The sequence below is a fragment of the Alosa pseudoharengus genome, unplaced genomic scaffold, assembly GCF_046254945.1.
Source record: "Alosa pseudoharengus isolate Yale_2024_CS ecotype anadromous, Long Island Sound unplaced genomic scaffold, YU_APseudo_1.1 YU_APseudo_1.1_scf_10, whole genome shotgun sequence".
NCBI lineage: Eukaryota > Metazoa > Chordata > Actinopteri > Clupeiformes > Clupeidae > Alosa > Alosa pseudoharengus.
Genome location: NW_027468565.1, coordinates 36,829,418 through 36,846,917, shown reverse-complemented (window position 1 = coordinate 36,846,917; position 17,500 = coordinate 36,829,418). Strand labels below are relative to the sequence as shown.

At 42.6% G+C, this 17,500-nt stretch overlaps 1 protein-coding gene across 1 annotated transcript in view; it reads right to left on the bottom strand.

Annotated features, from left to right (window-relative positions):
• ush1c (Usher syndrome 1C) overlaps positions 1-12,881 on the bottom strand; it is a 34,925-nt gene extending 22,044 nt beyond the window's left edge. The window contains exons 1-11 of the mRNA XM_076302408.1: positions 12,802-12,881; positions 10,557-10,624; positions 8,973-9,116; positions 7,876-8,014; positions 6,022-6,130; positions 5,426-5,450; positions 4,805-4,862; positions 4,274-4,368; positions 3,857-3,941; positions 2,714-2,773; positions 2,413-2,469 (exon numbers count right to left, since the gene is read on the bottom strand). Of these exons, the coding sequence (XP_076158523.1) occupies positions 2,413-2,469; positions 2,714-2,773; positions 3,857-3,941; positions 4,274-4,368; positions 4,805-4,862; positions 5,426-5,450; positions 6,022-6,130; positions 7,876-8,014; positions 8,973-9,116; positions 10,557-10,624; positions 12,802-12,837 (876 nt within the window). The 5' untranslated portion in view covers positions 12,838-12,881. The remainder of the gene's footprint in view (positions 1-2,412; positions 2,470-2,713; positions 2,774-3,856; positions 3,942-4,273; positions 4,369-4,804; positions 4,863-5,425; positions 5,451-6,021; positions 6,131-7,875; positions 8,015-8,972; positions 9,117-10,556; positions 10,625-12,801) is intronic.
• Between the last annotated feature and the right edge of the window lie 4,619 nt (positions 12,882-17,500).

Below are 17,500 nucleotides of genomic sequence, written 5' to 3'. Positions count from 1 at the left end.
AATAACTTTCAAGTAACTAAGTCAGCTCCCGATGACAATGTCAGAGGCAATATAATATACAATGACGCCAGGCAATGTCACAGTCCTCGGCAGGTTTAGAGGAGCCTTGACTCAAGTGTCTTCTGTATTTTTAGGTTATAGAATTGATACATGAGCCCATAAGGGTACAACAAATATGTGAAACTCTTTGAAAGACCCCTTGCCCTCACTTTCCATTAACTGTCTTTAAGACCATGTGACAATAAATATATGGGTATAAATGCAGAGGACAAATTTCCTACAGGACATTCTAAAACTGATAGTTCCGGTCCTTGATTGTGATTGGCTGAATCAAGTTCGATGCTGTTGTTTATGAAACTTTGCCAGGTATTTATAGTAACAGTTTTAGAAAAGCAATATGCCACCCGTGTCCGTAGGTTACGCTGATTCTACAACAGCTAAGGGGGGTTTTAGGCCGCTAGCGCGTCGTGCCTAACAACGGCCCTTAGCTGTTGTAGAATCAGCGTAACCTACGGCCTCTCGGGGCTTATCGCTTAAATAAAGTATAACTTACATACACATCTTGTGCCTTTATACACTACTAACCCTCACCTACATACCCTTAACACTAAACTCAACACTAAACTAAACACATCTTGTGCCTTTATTCACTACTAACCCTCACCTACATACCCTTAACACTAAACTCAACAACCTCTTGTATTGACAGAAAGGTACTAGATTATTAAGTATTAATTAAGTATTATTGGCCCAAAACTTAAGCTAACATTATATACAGTAGGGTCAATAAATTTTGGAGGATCTATCTGAATGTGGCAGATAGATAGATAGAGAGATAGATAGATAGATAGATAGATAGATAGATAGATAGGTACTTTATTGATCCCCAAGGGGAAATTGAAGGTGAAATAGTCGTATAAAAAACGTTATTGAAGTGGCACCTTTTACTTGCTTACTGCCTTAGTTTGTTCACTCCTTTCTACCAGGGCTTGATTCTTCTCTCTCAAGTGCATAATGCCACAGAGAGACTGCAGTGGTAAAATGATTAATAGAAATGTAAGAGTGAACTAGAACATCTCAGTAAATGAACCCCAGCTGTGTCTGCGCATGAATACTGTTCTCCTCCGCCTCCATAAATGGGACAGAGTTATCAGATTTGTATGAGTCATTTAGTGCAGCCTGCCTCTCTAGTAAAAACTAGGGCTGTCAAAATAACTGATTAATTTCGATTAGTTAATTTGAGAAAAAATAACTGATTAAAAAAATGAGTGCAGATTAATCGATTCCGTATGACCTTTGACCCCGAGCCGTTCTAGTCAGTAAAAATTAGACTGTAAAATGAAGGAGAGAGAAGAAAATGTGCTGCCTGGATCATTGATTGGAACATTTACTTTTAAAAAAACGGCCTGATGGTGTTGATAAAAAATAAAGTGTTGAAAATAAAGTCCTCTGCAATGTCTGCAGCAAGGATTTGCATATCACCGGAGTTCATCAACTCTGTAGTCGCACATCAATGCAAAGAAATAAGTGTTGACATTGAGGGGAGTGTTAATTTATTTTCATTGTGTCCCCTAGGTTATATCTGTGTCCTGAAATGCCTTGTATGTGAAAAAAAACTTCTTCCCTAAGCACTTTTGAATTTATTTCCTCAGCATATTAGGTCATATCATAGATTATTATGGCAATTATTTGAACAGTGAAACTAATAATAAAAGAGTTTTTTAACTTTAACGTCACTAATGCTGATTATTCAATGATTAATTTGAATTGAAATATTTAAAATACTTTCACAGCAAAAATTATATATGCGATTAATTTAGATTAATTAATCACAGAGTATGTAATTAATTAGATTAATTTTTTTAATCGACAGCCCTAGTAAAAACGCTATATAATTGCCTTGTTACACAGGTTTGATAGATGTTTAATTTACCTTACATTTACTCCAAATAGACATACGGATTACGGACGTGACAGTGTTCAGGTAGAGGAAGTTAATACATGTGAGCAACACAAGTGAGAACACTATGTACATCAGCTTGCTGCCTTCACACAAGTGAGAACACTATGTGTACATCAGCTTGCTGCCTTCACACAAGTGAGAACACTATGTGTACATCAGCTTGCTGCCTTCACACAAGTGAGAACACTATGTGTACATCAGCTTGCTGCCTTCACACAAGTGAGAACACTATGTGTACATCAGCTTGCTGCCTTCACACAAGTGAGAACACTATGTGTACATCAGCTTGCTGCCTTCACACAAGTGAGAACACTATGTGTACATCAGCTTGCTGCCTTCATACAAGTGGGAACACTATGTGTGTATGTCAGCTTCCAGACTTCTTCGCACCACTCACATGAGCAGATAGAGGCATTGCTCCATGAGTGATAACTGGTTAAGACACTTACCGCACCAGTGAGAACTGTGATGGTTAAACTCCTGCTACTTTTAAGCACCCGAACTGCCTGCAAGAGGAAATGATATATTTCATCAGGTAATAACATAGTTTATATGATCACTTTTACTACATGTACACGGATTATCAAGAAGAAAAAAAATACATATGATTCATGTGCATAATATCTGTAATGAATGAAAGAATACTGCATTGATCTTAATTATCACATTTTCATAAACAATTAATTGATGACCGTGGCCAAACCAAATGTCATTGTCTTCCAAAGTGATTTTCAGGCCAACGGTTCTTACCTCCTGGTGGTCCAAATTGGTAAAGTCCACCCCATTGACCTCAACAATCTGGTCACCCATCTAATATACAACACATGTACACAGACAGATGCACACATCAGATCATAAATGATCACATAATTCGGCACACTACACTCTTAACACGAATGTGTTGAAAACAACACAGCTTGCTTTGAAAACAACACAACTTGTGCTGTTTTTTAACACATCTCTGTGGTGTCCAGCTAGGGACAACACATTTGTTTTAAGAGTGTACTATCAAAACAATGCTAAGCCCCATGCTAAAGTTGACTAAAAAGAGGAATAAAAATAATCATCTTTTGGAAATGGATCTTAATGCCTTAATAAAAAAAAAATGAGGAAAAATCCAACCTTTAAGGACACCAATTTTCTTTGTGAATAATGTATCGTAAATAAATAAATGTTCTTCATTAAAATACAGTGTGCATAAGTATTCATACCCCTATGTTAAACCTATGTTGAATTCCCATAGAGGCAGTTATTTCATGGATCCAGTGTACTATACATCCTGATAAAGTTCCCTTGGCCTTTGGAATTAAAATAACCCCACATCATCACATACCCTTTACCATATCTCACGACTGGCATGGGGTACTTTTCATAAGATCATCTCTCAATGCAAATCAAACCAGCTATTAGGCTAACTGAAATAAAACCATCCTAATCTCTAGACATAGTATACGTTAATCAAATAATTTAACTTCAAAACCAACTAAATGCCACTCTTTTCCTAGTCTGAAATATCAATTTATAGGCAAAAACATATACAGTAGGAGCCTAAATGCTCATTTAAAAGAAAAGTGGTCAGACGGATTTAGAGGGTTTTGCATCTGAACTCTTTTATTTACGATACATTATTAATTTACAAAAAAAAAAAATGGTGTCCTTAAAGGTTGGATTTTTCCTCATTTTTTTAAATTAAGGCATTAAGATCCATTTCCAAAAGAAGATTTTTTTTATTCCTCTTTTGTTTGACTTTAACCCTACCTTATTATGTAATATTCATAACATCCAAGACACCCAGAAAATCTTTCCCTGAATGTTGTGGTTAGATGGACAGGATTGTAGCTAGTACTTTGCTGCTACAATACACATGTGCTATGACAGGCTGAGGTGCTTTACCTTCAGTCCCACTTCAGCAGAGAGAGACCCGGGCTTCACGTTGCTAATGTAGATCCCTGGCTTCTGCCGTGGGCCACTCGAGATGCTGTGAAAAATGTACCGACATGCTGTCTCAACATCAAAGGGTCCGTGATATGTCTGATATTCATGGTCAATGTGTGCCAAGGTGTGGTCATACACGTTCCTGTTATTGCAAGAGGAAAGACTCTTCGTCTCATGCAAGATTGTTGCATATCTCGTTTATACTCCCACCTTGCCTATGTCAAGCCTTGGAATTAATTTGACATGAAATGGAGATTTTTTTTTTACTGTAGATGAGCTTTGTCTGAGGCTACAAAAACAACCTGCTTGTTCTCCTCCACACACACACACACTCCTCCCATATTTTTAAACCCCACAGAGTGTTTGTAGGCTGACCTGATGCCCATGCCTGTGGTGCCCACCAGACTCAGGAAGACCTTCTTCTCCTTGATCTCCTTTCCTCCAATGGAGGCCAGGCCAGCCACACTGCTCTTCTTGTCCTGCAGAGCACAGGGAGGAACAGTACTGTATGGGAATGTCATGTATGTATGTATGTATGTATGTATGTATGTATGTATGTATGTATGTGTGTGTGTGTGTGTGTGTGTGTGTGTGTGTGTGTGTGTGTGTGTGTGTGTGTGTGTGGGTATGTATGTATGTGTGTGTGTGTGTGTGTGTGTGTGTGTGTGTGTGTGTGTGTGTGTGTGTGTGTGTGTGTGTGGGTGTGTGTGTGGGTGTGTGTGTGTGTGTGTACAAAAGGACAGGCCAAACAGCACAAGCACTGACAGTGTTAACACACACACACACACACACACGCCGTGAGATTGGTGCCTAGACAGCCACGATAGCGATGGTAATTCTGATGATGATGAGGGCAGGCACAGGACACTAAAGACCTGACTCAAGGTGATACCCCCTGGCACTTACCCCAGACTCCGACATAAACTGGTCCACAAACTGCCACTTCAGCGAGTCCTCCGTGGAGCTATGGGACATTGAGAGGTGGACTTTGGCAAGGTGGACAAGTGCACTCTAACAATCCATTTACAGTGCGCCTGTTAGTAAGATGATGCCTTGCCTATTTTCTGAATTAACTGGCTTCAGTTTCTGCTAATGCTTATCTAAGCTGCAATGTTTTGGCCTGAGGACCCATTTTTAACAGATAAAAGATTTAACAGATAAAACATGTTAAGTATGATATGGCCTGACTACGCGCCTGATACAGCCGATGATAATTTATTCTACAAAGATCAGTTAGCTGCTGTGGGTTAAATGATGCCCTTTTAAATCAGCCATGTGTGACAGGAACTATAAACTATATGTCCTGTTCCGTGACAGCTACAAGCAGTATTAGACCCGAATGGCCACCATTTATAATTCAGGCTCCATATTCCCATCACTGACGCTAAACGACGTGATTTATCAAGCAGAAGTAGCCTACGGACTGCTGTATTAAATTACTTCAATAACACTACTCACCCTGAACATAAATATATATATAAATAACATTGAGAGAGAATGACAAAGAAATTATATTAAAAAGCTTGCCTCTTCACTGGTATCATTCCAACATCTGCAAAAGAAAATAACTACAGTTAAAATAGATTGGGTCGGCAAAACAATAACAATAACTCAGAATGATTTACTAGAATAGAGCCTTTCAACTGCATAAACAAACATGGCCTTTAAAGTCAAAAAAATGTTGTGACCATTATGCTAAAGTAATGAGTTTCTCTATTCACCATGATGGCAGCATTAGCTGAGCAATGCGCAAAAGTTTTCCATAGGATTCATTATGACACTATGGCTCAGAAGGGATTGGGAATTAGACTTGTGCCTGCTGTTCACTGGCAAACAAAAGGACAGACTAGAGGGAACGGCTGTGGGCCCAGATAAGCATTGGCTTCTGTGTACATGTAGTGAAAAAAGGCTGTTCTTTTGTAGGCTATTTCTGCTAAGCTTATTGCTCTTAGCGCAGAGCTGTAATGGAGTGAACTGTTGTCTGCTCCTTCCATGCCAGTTCGCATGGTTTCACATGTCCATTCTGCGTTGAATTTCTTTGTGTGAAACCTTTGTTTTGTAAGAGGAATGGGACTGGTATTGAAAAGCAAGGGGGGGGGGGGTTGAATGGGCCCGCGACTCACGTCTGACTTTCAGTGACACTATCTTCTTGGTTTTGATGAGGCTGATGATCTCCTCGTGGATGCAGGAGGAGATGGAGTAGCCATTGATGCGGACAATCTCGTCTCCAATCTGAGAGGAGGAGAACAAAAAGGAGAGGACAGGGTTGGGGGAGGGGGCAGGACATTAGACCAACATCTCAGAGAAGCTCCTTCATACCAAGGTGATTGATTACTTCAGGACGTTTTTATGAAACAAGCTGCGCTGTAGCCAGCATCAATTCTACTCACTAAATTGCCTGTTGTGTTGAAACGGCAACTCCAAATCAATCAGAGATGAGATAGGATGGCCTCTAGATTGAATGCAATGTGCAATTTGTGGATTTTTTAGTGTATATGGCATTAGACTGAATATACCCCTGCCTTGCAAATTAGGCTGTAAATAACATTCCCTTAAGGCACGGCAAGCCGTTAGCCAGATTGCAGACCATTACGCTGAAGTCCAAATCTACAGTTTTGAGCGTTTAAATTGCAAACCCTCTAGAAACAGATTGAAAGGGTCTATATGCACAATTTATCATTTAAAATGGCAAAGAAACCACATAAAAGAGTGCATAATAAAATCAATATTGCATAAATTCTGCATTGATCTTTAGGCTGTTTTGAGATTCAGTGAAATTCAGTGTGGAAAAGATGGAAAGCATCAGACCCTAACAAAATGAATACTCCTCTGTCTCCCTCTGTTGGTCCCTATGTTTCATTGAACATATCCCTAGAGCTCCCTGTGTGTCCTCAAATGATCTGATTAGCTATCTATAGGGCCAAAATGCCAACACTCACAATCTCATTTGACAGACACATTTCAGTTTGCATCTGGTCAATATCAACAATTATGATACAGTATCTGAAACAGCCATCAATATTAACTAAATAGATAATATAGACTATAGACTATCTATAATCATTTACAAAGTATATTCTCCAAGACAGCTAATTATTTATGTATAGGCATATCCAAATTTCAGTATAGGAACCCTCTGCTTCCTACCTAGTTCTACCGTCAGGTGACAGTCCCATGCATTGGTGAAAGCCCACCAGGTAAATAAACAGCTGGTTGTGGTAGTGTTATCCTGTCAGCAGTGGCCTAGCTCTTTAATAGCAATACTAAAGTGCTTGTCAACCTCTGTTTTGTTGCAAGCTAGGACTCTGCTTCACTTTTCCCCCAAGCGCCTTCTTGGTGACGCCATGTCAGTGCACTTCTTCACCCTCCCAGTCTTCCTTGTCCTCCTTCGTTGGCACTCTGCATGCCCAAGGGCTATGAGTTTTTGCCGGACAATGTCACGGGCAAATGGGCAGTCTACTGGTTAGCGCTTCGGACTTCTAACCGGAGGGTTGCCGGTTCGAACTCCGACCAGTAGGCACGGCTGAAGTGCCCTTGAGCAAGGCACCTAACCCCTCACTGCTCCCCGAGCGCTGCTGTTGTTGCAGGCAGCTCACTGCGCCGGGATTAGTGTGTGCTTCACCTCACTGTGTGTTCACTGTAAACTGAGTGTGTTTCACTAATTCACGGATTGGGATAAATGCAGAGACCAAATTTCCCTCACGGGATCAAAAGAGTATATATACTTATACTTATACTTCTCCTCCTTCGTTGGCACGCGGCATGCCCAAGGGCAATGAGATTTTGCCGGGCAATGTCACGCAGCCCTGGGCACTATGGGGTGACTTCAGGCCCAGCTCTCTCTGTGTCTCACCTCAAGATATATCTTTCCAAGCTGGAAATGACTTTTTTTGAAAAACAGCTTTGTTGACTGGTACACTCTGGCTGAAAGTCCTGATGAATGAGTGTACAGTATGAGTGTATGAGTGCTTTCTCACCTGGAGGCCCACACTTTCGGCTTGTCCGTCCTTCATGATCTGAGAGATGAAGAGGCCACAGCCAAACTCCAGCCCCCCCCGAACGCTCAGGCCCAGACCGTCTGGGTGGGTCCGGTCCAGACGCACCTCCTTCAGTTTTCTGCAATCAAACACACACACACACAGACACACACACACACACACACACACACACACACAGACACAGACACACACAGACACACACACACACAGACACACACATAGACACACACAGACACACACACACACACAAACACACAAACACACAGACACACACAGACACACACACACACATACACACACACACACACACACACATACACACATACACACACATACACACACACACAGACACACACACACACAGACACACACAGACACACACACACACACACACACACACACACACACACACAGACACACACACACACACAGACACACAGACACAGACACACACACACACACACAGACACACACACAGACACAGACACAGACACAGACACACACACACACACACACACAGACACACACACAGACACACACACAGACACACACAGACACACACACACACACACACACACACACACACACACACACACACACACACACAGTATGACTAATTTACACTCGCCTAGTTAATTAGCCCTGGGCATCAATCATCACCCTGAGGCTATATATGTGATTAGAGTGTAATATTTGGTCTGTAGGTTTAGACCATTTTAATAAACATTGTAACCAGCAGGGACTGTTTGTTGAAGGGAATACTGTGCCATATTTTGTACGTTACTGTATGTAATGACATTAAAAAGACAACACGTTTCAACGTTTGTGCAATAAAAATGCACTTATGCAAAGTGCAGTCTTTTCTCCCTTCTTTTATGACAGAGCTATAAAAGGGGGAGAGAGGGAGAGTGAATCATACTCAAGTGTCCAGTGTGATTGGACCAACAGCAGTTACATCTATTGGACAGGGTCAACCATTGACCCTGATCCCACCCCTATCTTCCTTTTCTCGCCTCCCCTGGCCTTCCTTTGCCTGTGGTACACTGAAGGAGGCAGCGCTTCTCCTCCATACTCACCGTGACCTCTTGGGGGTGAGCAGGTCGTACTCCACCTGGTGCTTGAGGGGGATGAGGGGTCGGATGGAGTCGAAGAGCGGCAGCCTGCTGGGCTCGTTAATCACCAGCTTTAGGTCCCCCACCAGCACGGGCAGGTCCATGGACCTACACAGGGAGGGGGAAGATATCAGCCGACTTCACAGTCCTACTCGCTACGACCTCCATATCACTGTCAGATGTTAATTACTGCAAAATTAGTGAAGACTGGACGTCTAGGAAATCCCCCGAGAGGCTTATTGTAAAATTCTGCTAATATGACATGCAAAACAAATGTATAACATTGACAAAAAAATGAATGAATGTTACTGCTGATGTGACTGCAGTCCATTAGAGCGACATGGCTAGTAATCTAATAAACAATGTGGTTGAAGCAGGTCTGATATAAAGTTCAGTAGTTTGTCTTAGGAGCTAACTGCCAAAAAGTAATTGGTTTACTGTTACTTTCTGTTGCCTCTGTTGATTGAGAATATCAAGTTGTTTGTAATACCCAGAAGATATCGTGGATTGTGTGATTTTTAGATCATTAATCATAAATCATGATGACCTTCACTGACAAAATGGCAAAATAAACGGTAATAAACATTTGCCCTGAGGTGTACGGCAATTTAGTCAGGCAACACTTTTGAGACTCATCTCATGAATCATTGATGGTTGCCATTTCATTCCTGACTCGAGTGTCAGGAGCAAAAGGGGCTTTTCTGAATGGCCGCCTCGGCTGGATGGAGCACAGTGGAAACTCTCCACTTCCTGGCCAATCGGGAGAAGAGAAGTCAGCCCTCCTGACATGAGATCAGGTGGAAACTCCTGCCAGAGGTGGAACCCGTGGGCATTCAGGCGGCATTATGGGCGCCAGCTGGACAGGAAACCGAATCCTCCCCCATGAGCATGTGTGTGTGCGGTTCCGTTTAGGGATTAACGAGCGGCCCACTTTGAGTGACAATGCAGAACACTCAGGAGTAAACCAGTCGCCCTGCCTCGTCATCTACTTTGATCTGAACTGATACAGGCCCCTGAGCTGAGACAGGTCTGGAATCAGCCAGATCTGAGACAGCCAGGGGCCACAAAGGCTTCCACACTGATCTAGAAGCATAAAGCATCAAGACCTGCTGTAATTGTTAAATAATTCAACGTTCAATTTACTTCTTAAAAACAAGTTAGATGCCTTGAGTCTTATATGAAGTGATGGGAAATGATGACAAACGATCAGCATGATTTCAAGTAAAATGAAAAGGGTTGCATAAATTATGATCGAACTGAAAGGGATCCAATAACAAAAGAAGGCCTCAGTGATTTTAAATGTAGCCTACAATTTCAGTATTTTTATGGTCAATGACTGCAAACTGTCTTTCAACCAGCTATACCACTCTGGAGTAGCAATTAAGTAGGAAACGAAATTAAATATATTTCACTTCAGGGATATCAAATTAGTTACATGGCAAAAAAAATCCTTTGACATGAGCAATGTCCAGAAAAATCAAGCATTCTTATCTTAAACAACATAAGTTCCATTTTGCATCTTGGCATGGGAAGAGAGTGTGGACTTACTGGTGGTACATCCGCAGCACATCATACAGGTAGTCCTTCTCTGCTTCATTAGCAATCAGCAGCTCCACCTGCAAGACAAAGTGACCTTTGAGCAGCTCCACACCAAATAACCCTCATAACACAGATATTGCCCTGAGAGGCAGCCATAAACCCCCACAGGACAGAGCTCACCTACGGGAGCCTGTTCCCCCGGCCATGGGAGGGATAGTTAGAGATTGTGTGTGCTATGCAAAAGCAGACATAGCAATAAATCCCCTTACCTGGTAGTGGCTTAGCTCCCGGAGAAATATTTTGAGGAAGCGCTTTGGCCAGTCACAGATGTAGCACATTGCTCTTGATCCTTCCCAGTGTGTGCATATGTGTGTGTGTGTGTGTGTGCGCGTGAATGAGAGTGTGTGTTTATCTAGATCAATAACGGCAAAGTGTCGGCTGCTTATTTCCCCATCGTGGTCCAGACGATATCCTGGGCAGGTGGCCTGTTTATAAAGACTGTGAGCTACTGGCTTCATCTATGGCCTTATACACAGCAGGGGGTTAGGCTGGTGAATAGTGTCACCTTACAGCGCTCAGACAGCCTGATTCCACCACCTCCACCGCCAAAACAGAGCACCCCACCCCCCGCTCGCCAGAAAGGAGCAGGGCACCACAACACATCTCTCGTGCAAACCAGGAACCTCTGTATGCCTCAATACATAAGGAAAGACTACAATGTCTTGTGGACTGTATATGGATAATGTAATATTATTTATCTGTTTGTGGTGGTCCATGACTTTCATGCAAAGTTTTTTTTTATATAATGTATTGGTTATCACAGCTTATCATAACTATGGCTCAAAGGACAATTCATCAGTTCCATTTTTAACACGTAACCATGCCTTATTGTTGAAGATGACGTTTAAGTAGATGTGAATGTATTAACAATGCAAACCATGTCCTACTGTACAAACAAATGCGCACTGCAAGACCAAATAGCAGGACCCAAACTGAAGACATTTATGATGTGCATTTTTGAGTCCTGACCAGTCAATGACAGAGTGGACTCTGGACCAATAAAAGAACAAAAGTGATAAAGCAGCCGCGTGTGAAAGATTGCATTATTACCAGTCAGTCTCACATCAACACTCTTTGGAGAGCCACATGCTAGATCATACTTATTATTTTAAAAATCTCAAGACTGAGGATTTACAAATAAAAACTATAGCATATCCTGACAAGAAACTCTTCAAAGCACACACAGGGGCATACACACAAACACGACCAGAGAGGAAACTGGACAGGCAAATACAAGGCCTTTTTGTTCAGGAGTGAACAGTCCTTCTCCTCCTCCTCACAGAGACCATGCTAGAAATGCCATCTCTAATTGAGGCAAGGGTGTTTAACTACCCAATTCCTTCCAGCTGACCGAGCATCTCTAACACAGGGAACATAATGCAGAGCTGCCCTTTGTGTATCCCCTCATCTCTCTCTCTCTCTCTCTCTCCCTCCTCTCTGTATGTGTGTTCGAGTATGAGTCTGTTCAGAACAGATGGCCGAAGACTAATATTACCAACAGTGATACAGTATCCTGTTCCATTTAAAAGCTGTTGCCTTGCTTTCGTAAATTATACTCTCCTTTCCGAAATAACAAATAATTCTAGACAACATGTTTTTAGAAAAGATCATTGTGATAGCATAATTTGTTTAATTTTCTGGCGAAACGTCAGGGGCTTAGAATAGTGGAACGGCCCAACATTTCACCTGTAACCTGCGGTGGTAGCCTGCTGGCGATGTTACACCATTTATCTTTTTACCTACGCCTATGAACTAGCCTACGCACGACTCTTTTAAAATGTATCAAACACATTGGTTCATCATATTATTACGGACACCACCGATGAAATTTAAATAAAGAAGTGGAACAATTCACAGCCATACACGTCTCCAACTGCGTTAAGATAAACAAAATGAGTGTAGATTTAAAGACCAAAATACAATAGAAAGACCTCTGTATCACTTAAAATTAGATGTCGTCATTGTCTAAGAAAATGATTAAGTGCAGTCCACGAACATCTAAGAAGTAAGCTAATAACAAGACGCATTTCTCGGCAAAACTGTCAACAAGACTTACTGGTTATTGCCTTGACAACCCTTCCGCCATTCACCTGCGCAAGGTGTACGGCTCTTAACGTCCAAACCGTAAACTGGTGCGCTTTTGAAAGAATTGAGAAAAGGGAAACAAGAACACCAACAAAAATAACTTTCTTACTTTATGTCTGAATTCTCGTGCCACTCTTCTCTCCATTTTTAGCTAAGGTTCCCTCACACCGGTTCCGCGTTTGATCCGTCTGCGCACTTCTGTCAGTGAACACTGGGTGGGGTAGATATGCTGGCAACTCGTTATGGAACAGTGATGTGCTAACCTTTGCCCTGATAGCCTATTACTATGACACATTCGTGACAAATAAGTTATTGCTCTAAAACATTTCCTGTACAATTTTCTGCTCTGCAATAGGATGCAATAGCCCTATATTTCAGAGAAACATCCTGACAGAACGACTACATACAGTAGGCCTACTTGCAAATCATAATATAAAGCAAAACGAGTGTTGACCCATCTGTAAGTAAGGACGTAAGACCACCCACATCAGCATTGTGTGTGTGTGTGTGTGTGTGTGTGTGAGTGGACACATGTGCCTGAATCCACATCCTTCCGGGACACAGATGTGAATCTAAATGAATGCATAATATTTGGCATTCTTCCACATTCTTCTCTCTCCTCACCCTTCTTCTCTGCTCTGACTGTAAAAAAGCAACTCTCCTCTTTTTGCTTGTCTCTGTTTAAACAGGGTGTTCCTTTTAAAGTTGTGTGGAGGTTTGTGAGGAAATTTGTATACAGTGTGTGTACTGAAATGAAAATGAACTTGTGCAAAGCACAGCCCTTCCACCCTTCTTTCACTTAGTTACACTTAGTCCGGTCCAGCACTCTAAGAAACTAAAGATACTGAGTAAACTGAGTAGAGCCTATTCTCCTATTCCTGCATTACATGCAGTGTGTTACCATCCGAATGCTTGTTTTGTGCCATTAAAGGTAAGGTGTGTGTGTGTGTGTGTGTGTGTGTGTGTGTGTGTGTGTGTGTGTGTGTGTGTGTGTGTGTGTGTGTGTGTGTGTGTTTGTGTGTGTGGGTGTGTGTGTGTGTGTGTGTGTGTGTGTGTGTGGGTGTGTGTGTGTGTGTGTGTGTGTGTGTGTGTGCGTGTGTGTGTGTGTGCGTGCGTGTGTGTATTTGGGTCTGTGTCTGTATGCTCGAGGTGGCAGTGCTAGTTCAGCTGTCGGAGACTGGGTCCATCTGTAGGCCTGACATTGGGACTCCAATCTGACCCTTGCTCTGACGCAAGGATTTGCAGATGTAACCTAACCCCTTCTCTCACCACACACACACACACACACACACACACACACACACACACACACACACACACAAAGGAATGGGAAACCGAAACAGAAAAATTGATAAAATTTACACAAATTCAGGTAAAGCAAACATGTCTGTTACTTAATTCTTCGTAAACAGATTGGTGTGATGACAGTATAGGCCTACCACAAAACTATAATGTTCTATACATTTGGCTTTTTCAGTTCACTAAAAGCTCACAACGATGGATGCATTCAGAATGCGAGGAACTAATATAAAAAAGAGACAGAGCTCTTCAGTTGATGACTATTTGGTTATACTATAATCAGTCCTTTGGTACTATATTACAGTGCTTCATCAGTGTGATGTTGCTGTCTGGGATAACGAATAAGATTAGGATACTTGAGAAATACCTTGCATTATCTAAGTTTAATATAAATGACAACAACATTGATAATATTTCTTAAGCCTTTTGATAGACTTCTGCTAAGTTGGAAATTACAATATATGTTGAACTTTGTTATTTTCAGAAAGTTAGTTTGGACTGCAATTCAGTATTTGTTCTCTAGGTGGTGCCAGTTGTTCTTTTAAAGAAATGTTGAGCTTATGTCAGGATACTCTGTAAGTCCTGCCCATCTATACTAGGACTCCTTGGCAAAGGAGATATTGTATTTTAACTGGACCTTCCTTGCAAAGGATAAATAAATAAAATAAAGTGCTCCTAAAGTGTCCCTAAAGCTATGCTGTCTTGCTGTCCTCTTCTCCTCTTAACATTAATTGCATACCTCTATAGGATTCATTACATGTTCTTCATGTCAGCCAGGACACTGTACATATGATCAGATATGGTGATAATTAGTAATAATGCATAACTGATAAGTTATTACTAAGTTACTAGAACGTATTACTGGTGTCAGTAACTTTATTTCCACTCACATTTATGCTTTCTACAGTGTTCCTTCTCAGAAGGCAAAATATTCAAGGAACACTGATGCTCAAGCTCAAGGAACTCAAGCTGTTCTCTGGTACAGGATATTCTGTAGTAGGCCTACTTTGAGAAGTGTATGACTTCTGAGGACTCCCCCCTGTACACGCCCCTCAGTAACTAACCCACCATGGCTATCGAGTTCCCTGGAGTGGCAACCCTAACCCAGGCCTGGATCCTGCACGCAGCGTGACAAAGTAAATTACTCTCCCTGTCTCCCTTGCATACAGGGGAAAAGCCCACACAGGATCCCTGAGAGCAAATAAAAACCTGATAAAACAAAGAGAGTGAGCGGGTCCGGTCTGGATTGAGATTCATGCTTGTTGAACATCCAAGGCCACAGCGCACAGTCAGGGACATGCTCCGATTCTCCCAATCGTAAGGTAGAAGCATCTTAAATCAACTTTTGATTCTGGATGGGAATCAAAGCCAGGGACAGGTGCACCTCTTGTGGTTCCTCTTTGATTTCCCTCTGAGCGGTGCTCGCTCTTGCCTTACGTCACCTCTGGCTACTGCCTTGGTGCTTGGCTCACAGCTTCCCCACTGTAACATGGTACCCTCTCCTCCACCATACGGAGATCTGCTGACAAGAACAAACCAAGTCTGGATGGTTCAGTTCACTCAGGCATGTCTTGGGTCAAAGGTCAACCAAAGCCCTTACATAACTCGGAAATGGGGTGCGCCGTGTACCTAGACCCCCTATGTCATGGGCAGTAAACATGGCACTTATGCAATCACCCCTGGTTGTTTTTTGTACTGTCTCGATCCACGGGGAGCAAAAACAGCTCTGGTCGGCCATGTTGAGCAACCCACCATCAGCCTGTGGGATCCCTTCATGGAGGCTACCAGCATACCCCTGGAGTCCAGGCCCTGAGTCAGGGAACAATGACGACATTTATGTGGAATGATGGCCCTGTGCGGTCGGGCTCCCTCAGACCGCTGGTGGCCAAGCAGCCGGGGATTGTGATTGCGTTTATGGGCAGACGGTCGCGTTGCTGCGTATGGGGGCTTGAGCCCTGCAGCTGTCGCCTGGCACACTCCAACCTCACAGAGACATGACAGCTTTTGTCAGTGCCAGTGGTCTGCCCCCTTTGTGTGTGTGTGTGTGTGTGTGTGTGTGTGTGTGTACAGTATATGCACGCGTGTGTGTGTGTGCGTGCGTATGGACTTGATGTGGGCTTCTTAATCACCGAGATGTGGAGATATGTATGCATGTATGTGTGTGTGTGTGTGTGTCTGTGTGTGTGAGTGAGTATGAGTGTGTGTGTATGTTTGCAGGGTGTGAGGGGTAATGGGGAGACACACAGCTGTGTCAGGAAGCAGGCAGGAAGAGATGCCTTCAACAGCAGAGCAGAGATCAAAATGCAAAGACAAAGTTAACACTTGTTATAATGTTACAAAAGTTTTGAAACAGTCGCTTGTCACCCTTGCCAGTCGCTGGTTGTAGAAAAGAATGCATCACACCGGTGTATTGCACTTAAAGGTACACTATGCAACATTTTCACCTTAATATAACCTTTACAAAGCCAATTTGATGGTAAACGAACTTGAAATAGGCTAATTGTTCACCTAGCATGTGCTACACAGCATAGACGTAGCAAGTCGCTACCGAGAAAACCAGCCATGCAACTTCAAGAACTGTGGCCCGACAAATCTCGCGAGAATCGTGAAACATTACCTTGTCAGTAGATATAGTAGCCTGACGAGCCAGACCCACATTAAAATGTAGGGTCTGGGCACTCACCGTTCGCAGTGCTCAGTCCAAGGGGCGGGGTAATCAGTTGTCTTTCAAATTCCCTCTGCACGCAATAGGACAGCGGCAGCGCTATGAGTCCCATGCGTTTCCCACCAGCGGAGCTAGTTGGCTAGTTCAAACGTTTGCCAACTTAATAAAAGCTTAACTCGTGTCACACTGTTCGCCAGCAGCAACATCCATCTTATTTGTTTTCAAGTAGCAGGGAATTCAAGCCAAACCGTTGCAACTCTGCCATCAATCATTATGTTAAGCCCACCTAACGACTCTATACACGATTTCATTGGCCTGATTAAGTTTCGATTTCTGGAGCTCACAAGCCAACGGAGAGTTGCTAGACTAGCCCTGGCAGCAAATGTAATTTGCTGCCGCTAGGGGCGCGTCTAGATTTCTAGGCTATAGATATAGCTCTTTGGAGATAGTTTTTGCCTGTTGTTACTGTAATCCTTCACCTCCACAACAAAAGCATTTTTATTGTGTACAGGGGGGATAAGTCACGAGAAGTTTGCTATTTACAACAGCAGAGTAAAATATAAGTAGGCCTATATCACGACTCTAGGGGAGGGAGCTCTACAGTCGCCAAAAATACCTACACCTGTATAGTGTACCTTTAAAACAGAATTGTGTCTGTGCTGCCTCAGAAGTTGCATAATTGATCCATACTGGGGCGTCGCCAGCCGATTTTGCCAGGGCTTCAGCCCTGAATGTTTTGAGTGTAGCCCTGAATGTATTTTGCCAAGTTGATTAACAAATGAAACCCTGCACTCACTCGCCTACAGTTTGGAGCTGGCCAAACAGTGGTGGCCTATCTAGGCTA